The sequence below is a fragment of the Photinus pyralis genome, unplaced genomic scaffold, assembly GCF_008802855.1.
Source record: "Photinus pyralis isolate 1611_PpyrPB1 unplaced genomic scaffold, Ppyr1.3 Ppyr1.4_LG2, whole genome shotgun sequence".
NCBI classification, from domain to species: Eukaryota; Metazoa; Arthropoda; class Insecta; order Coleoptera; family Lampyridae; genus Photinus; species Photinus pyralis.
The window spans coordinates 13,179,331-13,205,839 of record NW_022170403.1 but is presented as its reverse complement, the minus strand read 5'-3'; the positions used below and the strand labels follow the sequence as shown (position 1 = coordinate 13,205,839).

General features: G+C 36.4%; 2 protein-coding genes across 2 annotated transcripts; one reads left to right on the top strand and one right to left on the bottom strand.

The window, feature by feature from the left end:
- Positions 1-845: 845 nt before the first annotated feature.
- Positions 846-5,734, bottom strand: LOC116163829 (myrosinase 1-like). The gene is made up of 4 exons (XM_031477960.1): positions 5,512-5,734; positions 4,887-5,462; positions 1,105-1,223; positions 846-962 (listed from the first exon to the last, which is right to left on the bottom strand). Exons 1-4 carry the CDS (start codon positions 5,675-5,677, stop codon positions 846-848), a joined length of 978 nt encoding a protein of 325 aa, XP_031333820.1. The 5' UTR covers positions 5,678-5,734.
- A 10,233-nt stretch (positions 5,735-15,967) lies between these two features.
- Positions 15,968-24,559, top strand: LOC116164616 (myrosinase 1-like). The gene is made up of 6 exons (XM_031478807.1): positions 15,968-16,097; positions 16,148-16,723; positions 16,780-16,874; positions 16,926-17,363; positions 23,782-23,888; positions 23,951-24,559. The coding sequence occupies exons 1-6, from the start codon at positions 15,974-15,976 to the stop codon at positions 24,063-24,065; spliced, it is 1,455 nt and encodes a 484-aa protein (XP_031334667.1). The 5' UTR covers positions 15,968-15,973; the 3' UTR covers positions 24,066-24,559.
- The last annotated feature ends 1,950 nt before the right edge of the window (positions 24,560-26,509 follow it).

Genomic DNA, 26,509 nt, shown 5'->3' with positions numbered 1-26,509 from the left:
CCTTACCATTTCCTGGAGGGGCTGGAAGTGCCGATTTTCCAGCCCCTACATAGAAAAGAGACTGCCCATACTTAAAGTATTGGTTGTACCTTTACCTACCAAGAGGGTAGGTTCCATAAATGCATTTTGTAAGTTGCTACCCCTTACCATTTCCTGGAGGGGCTGGAAGTGCCGATTTTCCAGCCCTGCACATAGGAAAGCGACGGCTCATACTCGAAACATTTATTGTAGGACCCATGAACATATTTTATTTGCTGCTACCTCTCACAATTCCCTGGAGAACTATTTTATCCTTCGCTTAGAAGAACCAAATATACGTATGGACTTCTGTGGATTATTAACGGTAATTTAAATTGGGATTTTCTTTTCAGTGTTACTCTACAAGCTTTTTAAGTAAGAACTATCCTGATACGGTGACAAGATGTTATCCAATAAACTAAAACCCTGCCATTGGTTTAATTTACAATTTGGTTTTTACTTTAACTTGAACTTACAAATATTACATTGGGTTTAATTAAATTAATTAACTTCAATATACTAAGATAGGTAAATATGATTAATGAATCCCCATGGACAGTTCTGAAATAATCATTAAGCATGTTTCTAGTCTAATTTTCAAAAAGCTATCCACTTACGTATTTAAATAGTTCTTTGTTCTGTTGGTTTTATGTATATTTAATTAGGGATTAATTGGAAAATTGTAGATTGTTCTTCTAGTGACTTTCTTTAATTAGAAGACTTGTCAAAAACGTCCTATATCTATTATGAAACCCTGGTTACCTTAAATTGATTTTCGAAATAAAGCGGAAAACTAGAATAATAATTGCTGTAATAACTTAAAACCGTTATGCTACCTCCACACTCTCGCCGAGAGCTCTCGACGAATGTCTCGGCGAGACATTTCGCGAGACGAGGTACAGCGAGAACCTCCACACTCTCGCCGATAGCTCTCGTCGTTTTCTCTGGCTCAATACGTTTTAATACGGAATAACACCAATGCGCTCGCCTCGCGCCTCGTTTTCTTTGATTAGAAAATCCGACAAGAAATGGAGAGCATGCGAGTAAAGCCAAGGAAGGGCGAGACGAGACGAGCGCGCTACTTACACTCTCGCTCTCGCATAGTCTCGCGTACCCTCGGCGAGAGTGTGGAGGTAGCATTACAGTTTGTATTTGTAGTGCATGCGCAATGGACTTCTTAATTATATCAGTTTCGCCACCGCCACCTATTTAAGTGCCTACGGAGGCCGAAGTGACGTTGGAGCAGCTTATGATTAAGGGCCGGTTTTACAATTACAGTTATTCGCAGTATTATACCTAATGCTAATCTAGGAATAGTCTCCACGGTTACCGTTGTCTCAACCAATTGGAATTAGGTTCCCATGACAATTATTCCTACAATAAAGTTATTCTGGGAATAGATGTTTTGTAAAATCGGCCTTAAGGAGTGTAATATAAATTTGAAACTACGAGGGCTGTTTTTTTTTCAACTTCCTATCGTGCACGTAAACAAACGAACACGTGGTAGGAAATAGTTATGGATGGAGGGTGGCTGCACATGTATCCTACTCTAACCTCCCCCATAGCCAACTCCATTACGCCAATGTGAGCCGAGTTATTGGCATAAAACATGGCCGGTACAATTGCCTCTCCCGCCAAATATGAATTGCGTAGTATGAATCGATTTGTTCATGCAAAAGGGAATAGTTCAGTTGAAATTCAACGACAAATGAGTCTAGGAGCCATCCAAAACAAAAGTAGAGGAATGCTTACTTCTGGAGTATTTTTGATCCATGGCAATGTGCGTCCTCACAGTGCTCACGTAACCCAGAAAGTTCATCCATTTTGATATGGAAACTTTTTGAACATTCGCCGTACAGCCCCAATTTAGTGCCAAGTGATTCCCACCTCTTCTTTGAACTGAAGAAGTGGCTGGGAGAGCAGAGGTTCGAGACTAATGCAAAGATCTTCTAAACGACATTATTGGCCACCTTAACTCACTGGCGACAACATTCTATGCAGAGAGTATAGAAAAGCTTATCCATGGGCATGACAAATCCCCTCAATCTTCATGGTGGTTACGTTGAAAAATAATTATACTTGAAGTTAATTTTTGCTAGTAAATACATTTATGGAACCTACCCTCTTGGTAGGAAAAGGTACAACCAATACTTTAAGTATGGGCAGTCTCTTTTCTATGTAGGGGCTGGAAAATCGGCACTTCCAGCCCCTCCAGGAAATGGTAAGGGGTAGCAACTTACAAAATGCATTTATGGAATCTACCCTCTTGGTAGGTAAAGGTACAACCAATACTTTAAGTATGGGCAGTCTCTTTTCTATGTAGGGGCTGGAAAATCGGCACTTCCAGCCCCTCCAGGAAATGGTAAGGGGTAGCAACTTACAAAATGCATTTATGGAACCTACCCTCTTGGTAGGTAAAGGTACAACCAATACTTTAAGTATGGGCAGTCTCTTTTCTATGTAGGGGCTGGAAAATCGGCACTTCCAGCCCCTCCAGGAAATGGTAAGGGGTAGCAACTTACAAAATGCATTTATGGAACCTACCCTCTTGGTAGGTAAAGGTACATCCAATACTTTAAGTATGGGCGGTCTCTTTCCTATGTAGGGGCTGGAAAGACGGCTCCGCTGGCCCCTACACGATATTTTTCTAACAACAATAGGTACAGAAATATGAACTACATATTTATAAAGTACATAATTAGTACTAAATGGTAGTTGTGTACGGGCTTGTAGGGGCTATCGTGTAGGGGCTGGGCTGGCTCACAGGGCGCAGTTGCCTTGGCTTTGTAAGTGCATATGTTACCGTTTATGTACAGAAAACCGCTAAAGTCAAGATTATCTAGTTAATCTGCAAATCATCTACTTAGTTTGAGTGTTTAAATCTGTGGTTTAAGTCCGTTAAAATGCGAAAAATGCTTATTCTTCGCAGATTACGCCAAGTACTTATGCGTTAAAGTTGATTGCTAAAATTAGCTTTAATTTGGTATACTCAATAAAATCAACCCAATCGTAGTTAAATTGTGAAAAGAAAAATAATTATGTAGGTAGCATGGCGATTCCCTAATATTAAAATTATAAGTTCTACAGCGGCTACCCCATGATACTACAACAACTTGTAGTATCATGGGCTACCCTCACTTTCGCAGATGGCATCAAGAGAGCAGGTACTTTAGGGATTAGACAAGACCACCCGTGGCAGTACCATTGAATTTATAAATTCAATGGCAGTACTAATAAGATCTTGTCTGACGTCCCGTTTATCTGCAATTCGGGTTTGAAGTTTTGACTCCATCTTTACCATCAGTAAGATCTCGTCGGGGGTTACCATATTCCCTTTGTCAGTATCCACCTCCTACATCCCGTTCACCCGCAATTCGCATTTTGTTGGAATTCGTTACAACCCGTCACCAAATAGCCCTTACTTTTTGGGCACTGTTCATTGCTGGGCGACACGAGAAAGAGAGACCGCGATTAGAGCTCTTAAGAAACTTTTAGGCGCCCAAAGTCGTACCCCTCGAAGACGCGTCCTTAGGAAAAAAAAAACAAAATGACACCAACTTGAAAACAATCAGAACAAAGCTGTAGAAGAAAAAAACTGAAAAATCTACAGGTTAGTATTACCAAAGAGTAACCATACTCTTTGGTATTACACCCTAGGGGATGGCGTAGCCCCGTCCCTAAAGTTGTTAATTACACGGCCCCAGTAGGTACATGTAAGTACACGCCTCCTCTATCTACAAGCATTATTCTAAGAGCCCGCATTTACTGCCAGCCAGCCAGTCGGCCAAAATGAGATTAAAAGCTACCTTTTACAAATAAATTTGCAAAAATGCGCTAGTCAAAACCTTTGCACCCGATGGTTAGTGCTCCCTTTGTGCCGATTTGTGCTGGATCGATCTCATTAGCTAGGCAAAGCGCTATCAAACTAACTACCAAAAGATAAATCATCGAAACAGCACATAATTTTTAAATCATAGTTTAGTCTTGAGAGGCGCGTCTCCTAATTAATACAATCATAATAATATACGTCAGGGTCGCTGATAAGTCGGGAAACGATCTATTATCGAGGAAAATATACAAAATATCTATTTAAAACAAGTAGGTATAAATTGTGCACAATTCTTGTGCAGATAAAGCGCATTTTTTAACCGAAATATAGCTTTTGTTTTAACATCACCAATGGATATATTTCTTGCAGACATCTCAATCGCCCTTTGTGAGTACCCTCTTCCGACAATCCTGAGGTATAAGGGATTATACCCGATGACGATAAGAGATCGAGGAGGAGGGCTATGGTTGGTAGAAATTAATTCCTTTCGTTGAGACCTTTCATCAGAGTACCATGAAGGATAAAACGTATTATAGATTATTATGAATCAAGGAGAAGTTGAGTTGAGGGACGCCGATTTGCACTTCCTACATGATCTTAGCGGTTTCGTGAATGCGCAACTTCGCGTCTACACAGGATCAGCATACCAGAAATTGCCCCAAAAAATTAATAGTTCTTGATTACTACGAAAATGAATAACAATTTCCCATAAATAATGCACAATTAAATATATATCTGCGAAAATACCTAAAGGGTGATCTCACCTAACAATTTTACTTCGCATTAAATAAACTTGATCACTCTTTCTGCTCATGTATTAACATGTAATAGCGAATAAAAAACTTGTTTACAATTTGTTTAGAAATTATTCACGTACATGTTTTTTTTTGTGCAAACCCGCAAACGAATATAATAGGTATGTTTGTTTCTACATAACCTTATAGACCGAAAACTGATATAAATTGCTGATGTCATTGTGGTTAATAACTTTTATCGGAAGTTATGTGTAGATATAAAGGGGTTATGATATTAAACTCACCCTTTTGTTTTTTATAGTAGTGTTGCTTGTATAACTTGTAAGCTTTGGCATGGGCTAATAAAATCGTTTTTCCACACAAATAGTCGGAAATCCCCGGAGATACTATACCAGGAGCGTAATTACCAGTTCCATATCCCGAGACACATACCTCATAAGGGTCGTTAAATGTTATCCATGTTTTTACTCGATCACCAAACAATCTAAACGCCACATTAGCGTAGTTCTCATAATGAGGAACTAGTGACGGATTAGGCCAACCTCCCATGTCTTGTAAAGGTTGAGGTAAATCTCCATGATAAAGCGTAACCATAGGTTCGATTCCAAAACTTAGCAATTCGTTTATTATGCTGTTATAGTACTGAACGGCTTCAAGATTAATGTGATTTGAAAAACCAGTCGGCAATAATCTTGACCACGATAATGAAAAACGATAAAAATGCACGCCTAAGTTATTTAGTAATTCTACGTCTTTTTTCCACAGATGATAGGAATCACATGCCTTTTCACCATTTTGTTTGTCTTTTATGAATGTAAGATTTTGGTGTGTTACCGTATCCCAAATGTGCTGTCCTTTGCCTGAAACGATTGATGATTGTCATTTCCCAAATACGTTACCCTAACTTACCACTGATATTCCAACCTCCTTCAATTTGGAAGGCCGATGTCGTAACCCCAAACTTGAAATCGGCGGGAAATGGAAATTCTTGTTCTGATTGGGCTTCCCTAAAACGCATCTTACCGATTATACACAACAGAAATAATATTTTCTTCATATCATAATTCCTATGCATGTCTATCTTCAGGTACTCGAACAGGAAGGTAGGTACCTACTATATGTGCATAGAATGATTGAGTGCAGTAATGTGGATCGTTATTTATCATGTGAAATTATTCTTGAAATAGCTGTTAATAAAAAAATTGGTGTGCTCCATTATACACACATTTCTATTGTTACCGACAATGGTCAAATTTTTTGCATGGAATAGTTTGTGACATAAGCGAGCTGTTAATTTTTTGCTGCTTAGTGGAGATAAGTGCGATAATTCGTAATTGACGAAAACCACAATTGCAGTTTTTTCAACTCTTGGTTAAGTTAGACGACCCATGACCAACACAAGTGTGGTGATGGCAGGATCAGGAGTTTTAGAGTGGCTTTTACATGTAGAGGAAAATGTCCTAATATCGCACAGGTTCCCAATATCGCACCGTTGGTTAATTCCTAAACTGGTAAGGTGAAGGAAATTTTTCTGTAGTTTTAGTTTCGTAGGCAATCCCTACTCAGATGCCACATAACGTATACTTCTCCCGCAAAATTATAGATGACGGTAGTGTTGCCAACGCTGTATTCCGCATCAAAGAGTATCCTCTTTGTTCCACATAATAGAGGTTTTCCCGCGTCCATGAATTCGTATACTTTCACTCAAAACTGGTAAGTGAAATATTACAATGTGGTTGTACCCTCCCTTTAGGAGCTCCACTCTTCAATTTTTATCGCATTAAATTATACTGCAACTATTTGTAAAGGTGTTTTTACCATTCAAACCTCATGTCATGTGTCCTAATATCGCACTGTGCGATATTACGAACCCTTTCAAAAAATAATAAATTTTTGAAAAATGGATAAGATGTTGCCAATGCTACAAATGGGGACACAAAGAATGTGCCCAATCTGATAAGAAAAAAACGTTCATATGCGATTTCTGTTTATTTGGGTAAGGTGTCCTAATTTCGCACACCCAAATGTGCCCTAATATCGCATATGCGGTATTAGGATACCATATTGCATATGCGTTTGACTTTCTAAGCATAAAGACGTACGGAACGGTGCTGCGTGCTTTGTGAGTTAAAGTGCAAACGAAAACGATAACGCGACCGTCAGGTTGCTGTATGGCTATTATCGCAAGTGATAAAGACACTATACACTTGGAAATCAAAGAGTTAAAGCCGGTCGCAGGCCTTCGGGTCTAGCGATTAAAAAATGTATCAACCAGCTTTCATAAACGCTTCAGGTCAGTATTATCACAGATTTAGTATATTTAAATCTGTGGTATTATGATATTAATACACAACAGTTACCACAGCAGCAACTAGCTAATTTGCCCCCATAATACCCACTACAACAAATTGGATATAAAAATAACCTTGCGCAACAATCGGTACCTGTACAACAAACAGGATATGCAACAGCTGTCACCCAACACTCAAACTTCAATATGACCCCCCAAATGCTTCAACCTGCTAAAGTATCACACTATCTACAAGAATACCCACAATTACCAGCTCAAACAGAACCAGAGTGGCATAAAGTTGAATACAAAAAAAGACTGCGATCAAGTCCAGAAGTAAGCAAACCTGCAAAAAAGCAAACGACTTTGTCAGAATATTGGTTGCATAAACCACTTAAAAACCTCAACTACAGATATAAACGAAATTAAAGAAGAAATCCAAGGAAAGAACCACAAAATTGTAAGAATAAATAACATACTAAGAACACAGCACGAAAGAAATACAACAACCAAAATACCCACATCATTCTTCATTGAATTAGAACAAAATGAAAACAACAAAGACGTCTACAATATCCAGTACTTACAATACACAAGTGTTCGATTCGAACAACCATATAAAAAGAGAGATATTCCCCAGTGTACAAAATGTCAAACCTTTGGTCACACAAAAAACTACTGCTATAGGCAACCTAAATGTGTTAAATGTGCAGGCGATCACCTAACGGGGAACTGCACATGGACTGAAAAACGAAAAGATGTTGTCTGCTGCAACTGCAAAGGTAACCACCCCGTAAGCTATAAAGGATGTATTATAAGAAAGCAACTACAACAGAAGCTATATCCTGCTCTTAGAGAAAAAATTATAAAGGGACAACAAAACCATCTAACAAATCCGACACTGAAAGCGCAAGTCACTATCGCACACTTTAATGCTCAGCCCTATATGCAAATGACCAATGCAAATACACAAAACCTATCCCCTAATCAACCTCTAGCAGCACAACAACCCATGGTTCAACCCGCTCACTATAACGAACGCATTACGAAACTTGAAGAACTAGTAGGCAAACTATCAGAAAGGATCGACACAATGCTCAATATTATCACAGCTCTGTTAGCCAAACCCAACAACGGCTTCTCTCTAAAAATAGCAATATGAAACGCCAACGGCTTGGCACAAAGAAGCCAAGAACTAAAGTACTTTATACTACAACAAAACATCGACATTATGCTTATCTCCGAAACGCACTTTACAAAAAAAATGATCAAAGTCCTCGTGTGAGATCGAAGGGACTTCAGCGCATTTTTGTGTGGCAGATCAGTGTTTTATTAGCCAATATTGACTCCACCATCAATAAGATCTTGCCGAAAGCTACCACGTTCACTTTGTCGGTACCATTTTCTCACTTACCGTGCACTCGCAATTCGCGTTTGAAGTTTTGACTCCACCATCAGTAAAATCCTTTGGGGGTTACCATATTCCCTTTGTCGACACCCACTTCTGATCACCCGTAACAATTCGGATTTGAAGTTTCGACTCCACCATCAGTAAGATCTCGTCGGGGGTTACCACATTCCCTTTGTCGATACACAGTTCCGACGTCCCGTTCATTCGTAATTCACATTTTGGTAGATTTCGCTAAAATCCCGGCATAAAATCGTATTCAACTTTTGGGTACTTCACATAGCTCGACCTTCTATTAGTGACACGAGAAAGAGAGACCGCGATTCGCGCTGTAAGAAACTTTTGGGCGCCCAAAGTCGACTACCCCTCGAAGCGCGCCGCGCAAAAGGTGGTTTATTTCGCCCCTAGGAAAAAAAACAAAATTCCGCCACGCAGGAGTTGTGCGCGTTGACAAGATCTTCCCGACGACACCAATTTGAAAACAATCGGAGAAAAACTGTAGAAGAAGATAGATAAAAACTGAAAAATCTCCAGGTTAGTATAATACGCTCGGGGATGGCGTCCAGATGTCGTCGACTCCAAATCTGGTAGCCCCATCCCTAACGTTCTTAATTACACGGCCCCGATAGTTACATGTACACTCCTTGTCTTTTTACAAGCGTTTTTCTACGGGCGCGCATTTACTGCCAGCCAGCCAGCCAGCCAGACCAGCCAGCCAGCCAGCCAGCCAAGTGAGATTAAAAGCTACTTTTTACAAAAAAATTTTTTTGCAAAAATGCGCTAAAAAGCTACCTACGCATGGCTAGATACTCTATATATAAGACCCAACACCCAGATGGATCGGCCCACGGGGAAACTGCAATATTTATAAAAACTTCCATAAAACACTATAAAACGAAAAATTTGCGCGAGATTACCTCCAAGCCACCGCCATCACCATAGAAGATTGGGCTGGGCCTATAACCATTGAATTTATAACTATCAGAAGCGCAGGTTAAATGGCAGGATATGTGACTGTTTTCAATAGTTTAAATTACAAGACGTAGATGTCTCTACCATCGAGAAAGATGAATAATAATGTCAGTTTTTTACCTTTGTTAATTATTATACAGGAATCTGTAATGAACCCACTATCTCGATTTGTAATTGTTGTATACAGAATTCTAGATACCCAAGAAACGTACTTATAAGGCATTTATGTGGCACACAGGATGTTGAATGACGTAAGATAAACATTCTTCCTTTCATGAATCGTGACCTACTTAACATTCCTTAAGGAAGATTGAATTACATTTGAACAGGAAAGCAAAAAATACGCAGGCATCCTTGATCACTGTAACAGAAATTAAATGTACCTACCTATCTATTCTTAATTTTTGTGTGTGTCGGTTAAACCTTTGCCACCGGTTAAACTACCTAGGACAGGGGTCGGCAACCTATTGAAACGGAAGAGCTAAAAATTACAATTTACAAAATTTCCCAATTCTTAAAGAGCCACAAATAATTTTTGATTCAATATTATAGTTTTTGGCTATATACAGGGTCCTGCAACAGTCCGTCGGTTTTTCCTACATAGCTGATAGATACCTGGTAAAAATAGTGGTGGTTGCGGATCTACAGAAATTATTTTTGAATGTACAGGGTGTTCCATTTTTACGATGTCAATTAATAACTGATCTTTTTAAATAGAACATCCTGAATATTTGGTTGTTTCAATGCCGTTTGTTCAAAGTGCTATAACTATTCTTTTTTAAATGGAACTACCACTATTTTATTTCGCTATTCGCTTTTGTCTTCTCTTAAATGTTTATAAGGGGTGCCCTGTGCTTAAACTCCGCAGTGTTTAGGTTATTCAATATTTTTCACAAAAGTACCTACTCATTAATTAATTACGTGTTTATACATCGGAGTAGGCTGGCTATAATAAAAAAAACAAAAGAATACCAGAAAGTAAACAAGTGTCAAAAATTAGAAAATTATTTGCTGCAAGTATACTTTTGATACAAATTAAGATTAATTAAAAAGGCGAATTTCGAACAAATGAACTAATTTCTTTAGATAAATACGGAGAGCCGCAACTTTATAGGTATCAAAAGAGCCGCAGGTTGCCGACCCTTGATCTAGGATCACACGTCACACCTGGCAATTTTGATACAAAATAAAAAGGTCGTTAACCTCTTTTCTTTTAAATTCTGACGTTTGAAATTTGTTCTCAATGGTTAATCGATAACTTATCGATAATTATCGATTAATAGATAGTCAATCGATAAATTTTAAAAAAATGGTCGACCGGTCAACAAAAAAAGAATTTTTTTGCGCATGGGATTTACACATATATATTCTGACTATAATAAGCAAAAATAAATAAAAAGTGCGATTAAGACTTCGAAAATATTTGCTTTTACAAAAGTTACAGCGATTTGATTGAAAGCTTTCAGGGGCGAAAATTAAAGCTGGAATCTTTGTTTTCCCTAAAAAAAAAAGAAAAATGGAGGGTGATATTTTTCCGCAGTTACTTAGCAAAGAGGAAAAAAAAATCCTGGAACAGTTTTAAGGCAATAGTCCATGGTTTCCCGTTCAGTGTTTCCTGGGAAACCATAGAGCTGAAAATTATGACGAGCTGACAGGATATGGTTTTGTATCATGGGGTATAGAATGTCTCTAAAGAATAAAGATGCACAGGTTACATTCTCATTTAGATCAATTTAAGGATAATATGGGAGCTTATTCGGAATAAGGACAACACTTTCTCGAGACAATGGAACTTAGGCACCTTCCCAAGGCCAGGAAGTTGGAAGCATGATGGAAGATCAGATTTAGTTGAACATGACAAAAACAGCAAAACTGTTCCATTTTTAAACATTTAGACTCTAAGATAAACAAATTATAAATGTAGAAACGTTACCATTTAATAAATCATGCCTATGTAAGTAGGATTCTATAGGTATTTTTATTTTTTGGTTTTTTGCATTTTTTTCACACAAAAACAAATACATAACCATTTTTTGTTCAAATTCTTATTTGTGGCTATAGAAGCAATAAAAATAAGGTATATATGTCCCATGCGCAAAAATGCTGTAGACCGGTGTAATTTATCGAAAATGTTAAAGGATTGGTCGATAAACCTATAATTACCGATAATCTATCGATTAATCTGACAACTATAAACTATTAAGATAGATAATTATCGAGAGAATTTTTAACGACATAAACTTTTCAATGTTTAGGTATACCAGTTTACTTCCAACAAAAGCGATGTAAGAGCATTGTTGAGTTGCCATATGATCACAATTCACAACCTACTGCTGTACTCATTTTTGAGAATTATCGTCCACTTGATCACCTTTGATTTCAGACAACTTGAGCATCAAAAGATCCTGTTTTATTTAAATTATCTCTCGCAATATCAATACCAAAAAAAAACAAAAATGTTAGCGAGTGTACGCATGGATGATGTAATATATCGATTGAGAATATATATCGATGAGATTTATGAAAAAGTATCGATAGTTTTCTCTTGATAATTTCCGCTACTTATTTATTAATCGATAAATATCAGAGATAGACAATTTTCGTGGCAATAATAATCGATTATTATCAGCAGCTAACAATCATTATTAATTATTTTCAAAACTTATCGATAAATATAAAAAGTTATCGATAATTATCAAACGTTATCGATCATTATCAAAAATTAGCCTTACGATTTATCGATAATTGTCGATTATTATCGAAAGTTAACGATAAGAGATTAAAGTTATCGATAATTATCGACAGTTATCAATTAATGATTAATCGATAATTATCAGACTGAACAGACTTATCGATAAATCGATAACAATTTCATGTATCGCTCAGCTCTAGTAGGTATACGAATTCACGTAAACTGGGACCAATTTATTTGTGCACAATGCTGCATGGTTATAAAAAAAGCTGATTCGCGAAATTTAGTTATCAAATGTGAATGTGGAAATGATGTAGCTGCCTGCTTGCAACGGACAATATTTTGCCTTAAAATTTTTTTTGGTCGTTTTTTAATAACAAAATCTCCCGCTTTCAGTAAAAATGTGGAACCTGCCTATTTTACTGCCTGTGAATAGAATGTATGAAATTGCATTCCTTCAAGGACAAGGACTGCAAGCTTCCGTTCGTGTAAATGTATTATTATTTACATTACAAATTTACGCAATGCTTCTTAAGGGATCTATTTTTAGAACATTCCAATCCTATTTATAAAACCATTCCAATGATAACACAAAAAACATCCCGAGTTCCTGACATCTAACGATTAAAAAGGAAAATATTCGAATGGTCAAAATAAATGGTTTGTAATGCTGCCATCTAATGTCAATGTAACGCTCCACTTTCGATCGCCCACGGACTTTCAAACGATCGAACTGCTCCTAGCGGCGGCCAGTTGGCACATGGTCACAAACTGTTATATGGGATCCGCGCTTCTGATAGTTATAAATTCAATGCTATAACTATGTCAGCTATTTACACCTAAACACAACATAAAAGAAGAGCAGTACACCCAGTTCTTTAAAACCTTAGGTAATAGATTTATCGCCGGGGCGACTACAATGCCAAGCATCCGTGGTGGGGCTCCTGATCGAACGTGCCAACACCAAAAGGCAAGCAACTCTACCTAGTAATGCTAGCTAACAATTTAATACCGCTTCCGACTGGCGAGCCGACTTACTAGCCTTTGGACAGACGAAGAACCCCCGATCTTATAGACTTTTGTGTTCAAATCCATAGCTAGTTCTCACTTGACCATCCATTCATGCTTTGATCTGTCATCTGACCACCACCTGTACTCGTGACCTTAAGTACAAACGCTATACAAAAAACAAGACCACCCAAAACTCCACACCAAAAAAACTGTTTTTAAAAACTTACTAAGTAATATCCACTACGATCCGCTACTCAAAACAACAACTGAGTTAGAAGTAGCAATTGATAATTTAAACCACTTCAACCAGGAGGCAGCTTGGGCAGCGACACCATCAGAAAAAGAAACGGACTCCCCAAACCACTGCTCTGCTAACGTCAAACAAAAAATAATGGAAAAACGTAAACTGAGGAAGCAATGGCAACAAATAAGATCACCACATGATAAAACCAAACTCAACAAGGCTGTGAAGGAAGTGAAGGAGATCCTCGAGGAGGAAAGAAACACAGCTATCAACAGATACTTACAGAGCCTCTCACCAACGCTTGACACCGATTATTCGCTATGGAAAGCGACAAAAAATATTAAAAAACCACAACAACGTAATCCACCGCTAAAACTAGAAAACAACGAATGGGCTCGAACGAACAAGGAAAAAGCGCAAGCTTTTGCAGAGCACTTAGAGAACACATTTACACCTTTTCCTAGCGAGGCACCAAAGGAGGAAGAAGATGCCATACACAATTATATTGACTCGCCCCTGCAAATGGAACTGCCAATAAAAAAGTTCAAAGTATAGGAGGTCTAATATATAATCAACAAAAATCTCAATCAGAGAAAGGCGCCAGGCTGGGATCTTATAACTGGTAAAATCCTTAAAGAACTACCAGAAAACATTGTTAAAACAATCACTGCGCTATTTAATGCAGCACTACGACTAGAATACTTCCCGATATCATGGAAAGTAGCAGAAATTATACTAATACCAAAACCGGGTAAAATCCCCGAAAACGTGAGCTCCTATCGACCAATTAGTTTGCTGCCCGTCCTGTCCAAGGTATTCGAGAAATTGATACTAAAAAGAATAACTCCAATGTTGCACCAAAAACAACTAATACCAGAACATCAGTGTGGCTTTAGGGAACGGCATGGAACGATAGAGCAGGTACACAGAGTAGTGCGTCAAATAAACCTGGACCTAGAAGAAAAGCGATACTGTTCAGCGGTGTTTCTAGACATATCCCAGGCGTTCGACAAAGTGTGGCACCCAGGGCTTGCTGTACAAAATCAAACGCCAGTTATCACACAACATATATAGATTATTGAAATCTTATTTAAGTGACAGACAGTTCTACGTAAAGCAACAGGATGAATGCACAAAACTATCACCCATACAGTCTGGCGTCCCACAGGGAAGCGTTCTTGGACCAGTCTTGTACCTTCTTTACACAGCAGATCTACCGGTATCCTCAACTACAACCATAGCAACATTTGCGGACGATACGACTGTGATGGCATCGCATAAAGACCCGGGAAGAGCATCAGCTATTTTTCAGAGTCACATAAATAAAATCCAGAGCTGGCTACGAACATGGAGAATAAAAGTCAACGACACATGTGACGTTTACAATGAAACGAGACAGTTGCCCACCAATAACCCTAAATAACCAACAAATACCCCAAGACACCAAAGCGAAATATCTAGGAGTCCACCTGGATCGAGGGATGACCTGGAGAAAACATATTGAAGCGAAATGGAAACAGCTGAACCTGAAACTCAAGACGATGTATTGGCTCATAGGACGACGGTCACCACTAAGCTTGGAAAACAAAGTTCTTCTGTATAAGGCGACTCTAAAGCCAATTTGGAGTATTGGTATTCAACTCTGGGGCTCCGCATCAGCCTCCAATATCGAAATCTTGGAGAGATTCCAAGCAAAAGCCCTGCTCTCTATGGTCAACGCCCCGTGGTTTGTGACCAACGCAATAATTAGAAGAGACTTAAAGATTTCTACAGTGAAGGAATTAGAAGCGCGTAAATGTAGTGCGAAGTACAGTGAAAAACTTGCAGTGCATCCAAATCGATTAGTGCGTAGGCTAGTTAACGAATCCAATGATACGCGCAGAATAAAGAGGTACAAGCCATCAGACATAGTGAACCGAAATTAACTGAAATGTGAAACTGAATAGAATAAGTCGATAAATAAGATGTTAATTATTAGAGGCACGATTTAATGGAAGACTGCCTACATGTTATTAATGCATTATTGTGTTAAAGCATTATTGTTGCTATTACATTTACTTAATGTTCTAGGACAGATTGTAAATAAAACTGGGAGATTAAAAAAAAAAGGATACCATATTCAGTGGCAACAAAAAGTGACATTTTGTGTATTTTTTGTTACGAAAAGTTTCAAGTTGGAAAAAATATATTTTTGATACCAGATGTTGTTTTATTGCTCATCACAATATATTTTGAGCCCCACATTGCATCTCTAAAATATTTCTCTTCCGTGATATAAGTCCCAGAAAAAAAGGGTGCGATATTAGGGCACTTTCCTCTCGTCTAAAAAAATACTTAATAGTTAATTACAACTTAGAAATGTGCATATAATTGATGAACCGTTCAATCGCGGCTATGAAAACTCCCACAATTCACAAACTAAATGTCTTTATATTGCACCAAACAGGTATCTACAGCTAATATATGTCCTTACGCACTTCAAAATTCAGCAAATTTTAAACAAAAATAAACCGGGCGACTACAAACAACGGTGAACGTCAATTTGTGTATTCTGGATGACGTCCGTCTGTCCCTCCCGCTTCCGCCCACATAGTTACCAGGTAACCTTGGAAATAAAATAATCTTTGATCTGTACTACCAAAAATGCGCTTTATATTATTTATATTATATAATATTATAATATATAATAAGGATGCTACCATTGATTAATTTTAGAGAATCTATTTCATGTCAGATATTTTCAGATCAACAGACATGTGGTTTATTCTCATTGCATCAGTTTCACTGAGTTACGCTGATTCCTTACACTTTCCGGACAATTTCACATTTGGAGTGTCGACTGCATCCTATCAAATAGAAGGTGGCTGGAATGCTAGCGGTAGATAAACAATTAGTAACGAAAATAACGCACACATTTTGATGTTGTAGATAAAGGAGAAAACATTTGGGATCGCATGACACATGAACACCCAAACTGGATAGCAGATAGATCAAATGGCGACGTCGCATGTGATTCATACAACCAATGGAAAACTGACATAGGCATGATAAAAAATTTGTCTGTAGATTTTTATCGGTTTTCGCTGTCGTGGTCACGATTACTGCCTACTGGTTTTTCAAATTACATTAATCCAGATGGTGTTCGTTATTACAATAGCATTATAAATGAATTATTGGGGAACAACATTCAGCCGGTAGTCACACTTTATCACTGGGACCTTCCTCAACCTATTCAAAATGAAGGCGGGTGGCCTAATATAGTAACCGCTAATTATTTTGTTGACTATGCTAATACAGTGTTTAACTTGTTTGGTGACCGTGTCAAGACATGGATTACATTTAATGAACCATTTGAGGTATGCCAGAGCGGATATGGTGGAGGCGATAAGGCGCCTCGCATAAGTTCTTCTGGTATATCTGATTATCTTTGCGGTAAAACTCTATTGATCGCTCATGCTAAGGTTTATCACTTGTACGGCTACTATTATCGGTCTAAGCAAAAGGGTGAGAATAATACTGCTAATTTTAATAGTAACGGAAAAATGCACACTTTGTTCCAGGACACGTTGGAATAACAACTAACACTGCTTGGATCGAACCCAAAACAAACAAACTTGAAGACCTAGAGGCGGCAGAACTGGTCTTAAAAATGACGGTAAATATTCTGACCCAGTTTTGCGAGAAGTCGTAACAGATCATACTTTAGCTCGGTTGGTGGGCTAATCCAATCTTTTCTAAAACCGGAGATTACCCTCAAGAAATGAAGGATCGTATTGCAAACATCAGTAAATCCCAAAATTTTTTTAAATCTCGTTTGCCAAATTTTCATAGAGACGAAATAAAAATGATACAAGGAACTGCTGATTTTTTTGGTATTAATCACTACAGCACACTCCTAGCGAGTTATTCTCCATTACCCAACAATGTAACTGTGTCGTTTGATAACGATGTGCATGTAAAGTTAGAAGTAGATCCAACGTGGAGACCAACTGCAGCATCATTTATCTACGATGTTCCTTGGGGGTTTCGCAAGTTATTAAATTGGATAAAAAAGGAATATGGTAATCCTCCCGTGTTTGTTACAGAGAATGGATTCGGTGACTTGGGACAACTTAACGATGTGGACAGAATTAATTATCTTAAGGTATTACGACGCTTTTATAAATCAAATCAAAATACAACAAACAAGTTTTTATTACCTATATATATTTTGTTACCATTTCAACACAGATAGGTACATATACGTATATATACTTCACCAGTTAAAAGTTTGATTTTCTTGAAGAAATGATATTAAAATAGGCTGTTTTTTTTTAAAATATGACCTAATTGGATAATTAAACATAGACCAGAAATAAGGCATTATCGACTTCAAAACTGCTTTAAATTAAACAAATCACAAAAATTTGCTGCAAAGTGAAGTTTATGTTACACAATTTATCGACTTTCTATTTTTTTCTGATAATGTAGTTACATTATGTTTTCAATATAATATGCAGATCAGCTGTGCTTACCATTTGGCATTATAGTTTTTGGCATGATTTGGCTCCGCTACAGGTGACAAGCCGGGTGTCCGGCCGGCGCCGATAGCGCTGCTAGGCGGACCGCGGACGCGCACGAGCTGCATATAGAAATATCATTTCTAGTATGATTTAATCGAAAACGGTAAGACCTATCACTAAAATTATTTCACTAAAAACTTTTGGTGACTATCAACTACAATTCGTACGATAGAGATTCCTCAAATAATAATAGTTATTTATATAACAAGAGCGCGAAGATCAATTTCGGGCATTGACAAAATATCAGTCAAATGCGCGAAATAACTTCGCGCTAGCGTTAATATACAATACAATATTTTTTCTACAACTGAACCGATTGTTAATTAAATTTGCTGTTCAAGTTCAACTTTGTCATGTGTGCGAAATACTTGCGCATTTTTTAAGAATTAAAAAAAATGTGCTATTGTTTGCGTTTTGTCCGTCCGTCCGTCCGGACCCACTTCTACCGTGTTGAACTTTTTCGATCAGTAGGCCACGGGGCTGAGGGGGGTTAAAAATTAATTTTATCTTTCATAGAATTGTAATTAAAGGTCTCAACGAAAGGAATAGTTTTCTACAAACTACTGCCTTTCTTTCTGTCCTCTTATTAAAGTACGGGGTGGAGGGGGAAGGGGGGGAGTGGAACTAGTTTTATCCTTCATGGTACTCTAATGAAAGGTCTAAACAAAAGGAATTAATTTATACTAACCATAGTCCTATCCTCGAACCCTTGTCGGGTTCGGTTATAATTCCTTATATCTTAAGCGTGAATTGTCAAAGGAAAGTACCTACAAAGGGCGATTGGGACGTTTGGAAGAAATATAACCGTTGGGCATTTAAATAAAATTTGATATATAGCCATTTGGAATAAAACCAAATCTAACGCCAGTTTCAAAATTTCGTTTTGCGCATGCGCAGTGCCAACTTTCTTATTTATGGAGGGATTTAAATGAAATTTGGACATAGCCACTTGGAATAAAAGCAAAGTAGCGCCATTTTCCAAATTTGGTTTTATGTAGGATGTGCAGTGCCAACTTTCTTATTTATGGAAGAAAAAATTTTCGTAGGGGTGTTTAAAAAAATGCGCTTTGCCTGCGCAAGGGTTGTGCACAATTTGTACTTGTTTTCATTGTTGACGGTTTCGCGCAAGTTGTCAAGAGCAACCTTACTTGTTAATTAACCGTTTAAAAATCTAGTACCTAAGTACTTCGTGTTTCAAAATTCGTCAGAAAATGACAGGATTTTTTAACAGTTGTAGAAAAAAAAGTTTTTCGCAGAGTCAAGTTTACGCTTCTCAATAATCGATTCATCGACTTTGATGACAATTATGATAATGTAGCTATATCATGTTTTCGATATAATAATAATAATAATAATAATAATAATCAACATACTAAAATATCTCCAGCAAAAACCCAAGCAACCTCTCAAATACAACCTCAAGAACAAAGAAACACCATAAATACAACTAACGCAACATGCACTACAAAGACAGGTCCACCCAATAAAATTACACGCCCTAGCACAGTTAAAAAACACATAACTCCTTCTTCACAGAAACACACCACATTTTCACAACCCACTCGTATTCAACCGCAACGCAAAAACCTTAACAGAACTACAGGCTCACAACATACTAAAATATCTCCACCTAAAACCCAAGCAACTTCACAAATACAACCTCAAGAACAAAGAAACATCATAAATACAAGTAACGCAACATGCACTACAAAGACAGGTCCACCCAATAAAGTTACACGCCCTAGCACAATTAAAAAACACATAACTCCTTCTTCACCGAAGCACACCACGTTATCACAACCCACTCGTATTCAACCCAAACGCAAAAACCTATACAGCACTACTAGCTCACAAAATACTGTAATATCTCCATCAATAACCCAAGCAACCTCACAAATACAACCTCAAGAACAAAGAAACACCATAAACACAAGTAACGCAACATGTACTACAAAGACAGGTCCATCCAATAAAGTTACACGCCCTAGCACAGTTAAAAAACACAATACTTCTACTTCTCAGAAACAACCCACTCGTATACAACCGAAGCTCAAAAACCTTAACAGCATCACAGGCTCACAAAATACTGCAATATATCCACCAAAAACCCAAGCAACCTCACAAATACGACCTCAGGAACAAAGAAACACCATAAATACAATTAAAAAACACAAAACTCCTTCACAGAAGCACACCACGTTATCACAACCCACTCGTATTCAACCCAAACGCAAAGCCAAAGAAACACTTACACAATAAACTCCATTTAATAAAATTACAGGAATTATTATAATGATTTTTTTTGTTTTGTTTTCCTCTTTCCTGATAGCGTTGGCTATTGTGCCCATCAATAGGTATGTTGGTAAGTACGAATTACATTATCCCTAGATGTCCAATGTACGTGTGTGATTTTTTTTTTTTTTTTTAATGACCCTACATAACTTCACCAGACACAGACACTAATCGTTACTTGATTTTAATCCGTGCGATTAGTTAACCAGGCTAGACCTGAGTTCTCACAAGAAACACCGATAATAATAATAATAATTTTGAATTGAATTTTTGAATTTGAATTTATTTCAGATACACAATAGTAAGGTCCGACGAAGTCAAAAGACTTATCTGTCGGTTCCCATTTAAAACAATATACGAATACATTTTCAAATTTTATATATATCATAGTTATTCCGATGCCAGAGAGGTGTTTCGAGTTTAAAACAAGTACAAATTTCAATTACTCGTTACAATTAAATTATACTTTAAACGTCTGTAACTTAAAAATCAAGCAAATGTGAGAAATTGCAATTCTACAGTAACATATTCAATTATACCTACTTGTAATAACATAATGAAAAACATTGAAACAATAAAAACAAAAAAAAACAAAAAATATAAACGTATAAATCAATAATAAATCAGATTTGAAATGATCAAGTTCCATTTTAAGTAAGTAACAATTATTTTACAGGTAAAATTAAGATTAAGATTCTAAATCGTTCACTAAGTATTTCAAGATAAACACGCACATTTTATCACGTTTAATATTTAGCGATATCACTCATTGATTTGATTCTATAAACACGCTCGTTATCTGCTTTTCTTACGAGGATGCGGCCGTCACGTACCCATACGAATTTAAAGTTGCGCATTCTAGCTTGTGATTTGGTTTCCTTTAATATAGCCCTATTCGCAGATGTTAACTTTTCATTGAAGTAGACCCTCACCTGAATTGGATAAAAAATATTTTCTAAAGAAATAAAACAAATAATTAATTTTTCTAAATAAAACAAGGCGTACTCTATCACGAAATTAAATCTTCTTTAACTGTTAGGAATCAGCAACGTCTTATCTACATTTTTAAATTCTTTAAATGAAGCAATAATATACCTTTTTAACAAAATAAAATACAAGTTATGAGAAGCTAATAACAATAATTTTTAAATGAAACAAAAATTTGGTCTTTTTTATAAAAATTTTATAAAAATCCTCACAATTATAATCTTTGAAATTGTACTTTATTTTTATCACTGACGAGACTGTTTCAATATTCAATAAATTCCTTTATTTTGTTCACTGTTGTGCCACTAGTGAAAATATTTTTTCAGCGTTGTCATTATGAGCAGGAATGCAAAAAAAGTAGTACGCAATTTTCAATAACTCCGAGTACCTATAAATGAGCACTCGGTGTTTTAATAGATTGTTACCAAAGCCGATTTGCGCTTGAAAGTTTACCTTGTTGGTTTAAATTTTGACAGAAAGATTTTTAATTCACCCACTCGACTTCAAAACCCGGACTACTATTGAAAACCCGCCCGGACGCTCCCCGGACGTACATTTTGCCCAACAGATAAGTATCCAAAAACGGACAAAATCCATATAACAAATACGCAAGCAAGTACAGTAACAAAAAGAGAAATTTAAATATATGAGTAGAATAACAATAAATTTAAAAATACACTATATAACAAAGACAAAAAATATTTAACATTTCTTATAATATTAATTATTAACAATGAAAATCTAAAAATTGAACCTTTGGCAAATACAAGATATAGTTTTTAGAAAACAGGTTACAATACTTACACATTCTATAAAATGGCGAATTCTTCAAAATATTAGAATTACAGTAAGGTAAGTAAAATGTATCATTGCCACGCTAACCAAAACGGGGAACATAAAAGTTCAGGTATTGTAACGAATCAGGACAATCGATTTTATTGTGGATAAGATTATGGAGAAAAGACATACTCGTTTTTATTCTACGATTTTCTAGAGAGTCCATATTCGTTGCTAACAATAGTTCGTCATGATCGCAGTGTAAATCGGGATAGGTGCGATGCATTCTAAAGTATTAGTTATTTACAAAATTTTCTTTGGACAGATTCCAAAGACAATTTATACACAATTATACAGTGGGCTCCATATTAATGACGCATACTCAAGCTTAGATCGAATTGTCGCAAATTATAATGACCTAATCACCATTATATCAGTAAAAGCTTTGGAATTCCTAATAACAAACCCAAGTAATCGCAGAGCATCATTTTTAAGTTTACTTATGTGCAAATTAAATGACAATTTAGAGGCAAAGTAAACACCAAGGCGTTTAATGCAGTCAACCCTTCTCAGACTCTGATTATCTAAGTTATAACTAAAAGTAATGGAATTGACTTTCTTAGTGAAAGATATAATGTTACATTTTGCGATGTTTAAGAAAAGGTGATTTAGTTTACACCACTCAGAAATATTATCAATTTGTAGTAGTAATAGGCATAGTTAGGAGCGCTTATTATTTGGCATTATAGAACTGAAACAGGTATAGAGCAATATCTCGTGCGGGAGCCGAGATATTCCGGGGTAAATCTCTAAAAACATAAATTTTTACTTAGGCACTATTGAGTGGTTTTTTTTACTATAAAAAATGTCATGACCACCGGAAAATGTCGTAAAAAATGTCGGATGCAGAATTACAATATCTACATACTCTACTAGGATCTTGTTATACCTTCCAAAATTTTTTTCTGTGACGGGAAAAACATTTGACATTTTATTTCTGTTGGTAGGTAACAAAATGTCACTTTTTATGAAATTACTTTTTTTCCCGGGAAAAAAAGTGAGTACGTTTTTTTCCCGGATATACTCGCATATAGGTATATACATAAGTAAAGATAGATATTCAATTTTTGTGAGGCCACTTTCCCTGCTCCTAGTAACTCAGGTGAAGTCAGAGAAAATTCGGAATTAGACATGTTTAACTTTATATCATTCAATATAACTAAACAATCATTAAATTCGAAATGTTTAAATCAAATGACAAAACTGAAGGTTTCCTTAGCAATGCAGTTCGTATTGTGGCGAGAAGTACAACAGCCTGTCTGCAGTTTAAAACTTCAAATTTCTATAAATCGATACGACTTCAATATATCGTTTTCCCCGTCACAGAAAAAAATAGTGAACGAGTATTATACACGGAAAAAATGTTAGATTTTAACTCTCGTTTTTTTTCTCTCGAGCTAAAATCTAATACTTTTTTCCCTTGCATAATATATAACTATTTTCCCATTTCTAGACGACTTTTAGGCCCAATTTCGCTCCACTAGTAAAGAGTCTTTCATTAAGAATGATAGGATTTTAATTTTGAATAAAACAACAAAGGTCAGACGCTGCATCATGAAACTGCACACTATACTAAATATAGTAACACCTAGAAATTAAAAAAATATGGATTAGTAACCGAGAAATCTCTATTTGAAAAACTATTACTCAAATTGAAAGCCCCTTTACAACCGTTGGCTTAAATCGCGACAACCCATGTTCAAATCCGAGAGCGTACGCTTTTTTTGTATACCTTCATTAAATTTATGCGACTTTTTGCATGATTACTTGAATTAACAGAAGGATAATAGTTATAATGTCGCAAGGGAAAAGATACTACAGGAGACTATCTTCACCATATAAATCAATTCATTGTTGGGCTAAATCGTTTGATTTTAATTTCAGGGATACTTAGACGCACTAGTAAAAGCAGTTCGTATCGATGGGTGCAACGTTTACTCCTATTGCGTTTGGAGTTTGATGGACAACATGGAGTGGGCACAAGGCTTCACGTAATATTTTATCCTATTTTTCTATTTTAAACCACCCATTATATTACTTAAACTGATTTTAGGCTAAAGTTTGGACTTTACCAAGTAAATTTTACTGATCCTAAAAGAAAAAGGGTCGCCAAATCATCCGTGGAGTTTTACAAGAACGTCATACGAACTCGTATGGTACCTTCTTAAATATAATAATATGAAATATTTCCAGCTTTGTAGTTTTCAAATAGATACTAGTGTAGGTATTCAGTTAATAATACATACTTACAGTTAGTAATAATGATCGTCTCAACTCTCAAGCTGCTTCACAAGGCAGATAATATCAATGTAAACGATTATTTTAGCAATAAAAAAACTGACTTTCCTGAGACTTACCGTTTTGTGTAATTTTTGGTTCTTGGTAAATTTTGTGTACTTAGCTGATAAAGATCCACTTCCTGTTGTTAAAACATCTTTCGACTCTCCATGTGAGCATATAGTTTTCAAAATTTGAAAACCTCTAAAAACCAATGCGCATTGAAAAACTCCTACTGCGTAAATAATAATGTACAAGAGTTGAGGGCCCCCTCAGCCAATTCAGGCAAGTGCAACAATACATTTGTGTGCATTTTGTATGATTTGGTCGAAAGCTATAATTTAAGCACAGACATAGTATTTGTTGTCTGTGATGTAAGCTACAATTTATACTTAAATAGCTTAATGATCTTTCACTCCCCTAAATAAAACATTAACATATTTGAAAAATTATCCTAACAAACACAGTGCCGGTTTACCGGTTAGGCACGGTAGGCACGTGCCTAGGGGCGCCGACCATTTAGGGGCGCCGACCATTTAGGGGCGCCAGCCGCCAGTGCCACCACCAGGTATCGTACGCCATGAGCAGTATACGCACACTGAATGGAAATTCCCATAACGATGTGCTTACGACTTTTTAAATTTAATTCCTTAGTGTTGATCATTTTTTACCTCGTTTTTTACGACAAAGATTAACAGTAATTACACATTCATTTTGAAATGTGTACATTTACCTACTATATAACAGGATATGAAAACTGAGAAGCTGCAATTTTTGTATCAAATTGATATACCTACGTAATCGCAGAGTGAGACTTAAAGAATTGGCATTTCTACACATGAATAATGATATAATTAGACCGCATTGTTGAGGAAATTTTGGATAAATTTGCTTCACAAAAGGCTAGAAAAAAAATGTTTTAGAGAACTATGACTTTTTTATTATTTAAAAATACCTTTTTCGATTCAGTTTTAGAAAATTATTATTTTTTGTTATCTAAAAACGCAAATAATACTATTCAATTTATTTTCTATTATAACTAATTTTTTAATAAAGGATTTTTTTAAGTGTCGGGTGGGCGCTTAAAGGGCTGTGCCTAGGGGAGAAAATGTTCCTAAACCGGCACTGACAAACATACACTCCCAATAAATGAATGAAAAAATTATTGTCCAAAGAAATATCGTTTTGTTTTCATCGCAACGCAGTGTTTTTTTTACTTACAATTTGTAGTGCTCGCGTTTATATATATACATCAGTGAATTTTTTTTAAATGCGAACATACGAGTTTGTATGCAATATAATTTCCCTATGTTCGATTTTTAAAAAAACACATCAATCTATTGAGTAGTTCAAATGAGTAGTAGATACAATTTACAGCTGTCACATTTTTAAAAATACCGCCGTTCAATTTAATTACGAAATCGGTTAGGTTATTGCTTAGAATGTCAAGGAGGGCACTTCGAACATTTATTGTAATTGTTTGCGTTATTTATTTTCTTATTTTCTTCATTTATGTATTGAATAAATCAAATTAGTAGAATACCAGGTGCACATGACCTACAAATAATTGAAGGTTGGTTCACAATGAATTGTGATGTCAGCGCGTGCCATGTGAAGTCAAGTTATCGTAAGTTTAAGAAAAATTTATCCTAAAGTTGCTATGGCCTCACATGGCTTCTTTAAAAACATCTTACCGAGTGCTCTTCATCATAAAGACTATGAGTTGCTGTTCATAGTCACACAAATTGCCCGTTTTGGGAATGTGAACCGTGCACATCTCATATATTGATGTGTTTTTTTTTTAAAATCGAACATAGGGAAATTACATTGCATGCAAACTCCTATGTTCGCATTAAAAAAAAAACTCACTGTATAAATAAAAGTGAATGTTTGTATGTCCCTTATGCTTGCCTAAATCGTTCATCCGATTGATACGAAACTTTGGGTAATGATTGGTCATATTTCAAGGTTTTTATATAGGTCAGTAAATAAAATTGTATTCGGCCGTCTCTTATGATGCCACTGCCAGCTGCAAAACCGTTTGTCCGATTGCGACTAAACTTTGGGGGTTAGACGTACGTCCCTAAACTGTTCATCCGATTGCAGGACGAATGACTGCGAAAGTATATAAAAATGAATCGCCGAAAATTATTTACGCGATCAAATTAGATAGTTCTTTTTTTGTTGTGCTTGCGTTATCGAAACATGTGACGCTCTAAGCTAAGGCAAGCAAATAGGACACTCTTTTCTTAAAAATGAAACCAAAGAATAGCCTAATTAATTTACGAAAATAATCGTCAAGATATAGAATATAAATTCGTACCTACCTATCCTA

Coding starts and splice junctions, on each gene's coding strand:
- LOC116163829 (XM_031477960.1), bottom strand. CDS start 5,677: ATGCATAGGAATTATGATATGAAGAAAATATTATTTCTGTTGTGTATA. Junction 5,463..5,511: donor AGGAGGTTGGAATATCAGTG/GTAAGTTAGGGT, acceptor CAATCGTTTCAG/GCAAAGGACAGCACATTTGG. Junction 963..1,104: donor GACTATGCGAGAGCGAGAGT/GTAAGTAGCGCG, acceptor GTATTGAGCCAG/AGAAAACGACGAGAGCTATC.
- LOC116164616 (XM_031478807.1), top strand. CDS start 15,974: ATGTGGTTTATTCTCATTGCATCAGTTTCACTGAGTTACGCTGATTCC. Junction 16,875..16,925: donor AACTGGTCTTAAAAATGACG/GTAAATATTCTG, acceptor ATCATACTTTAG/CTCGGTTGGTGGGCTAATCC. Junction 17,364..23,781: donor ACAGAATTAATTATCTTAAG/GTATTACGACGC, acceptor TTTTAATTTCAG/GGATACTTAGACGCACTAGT.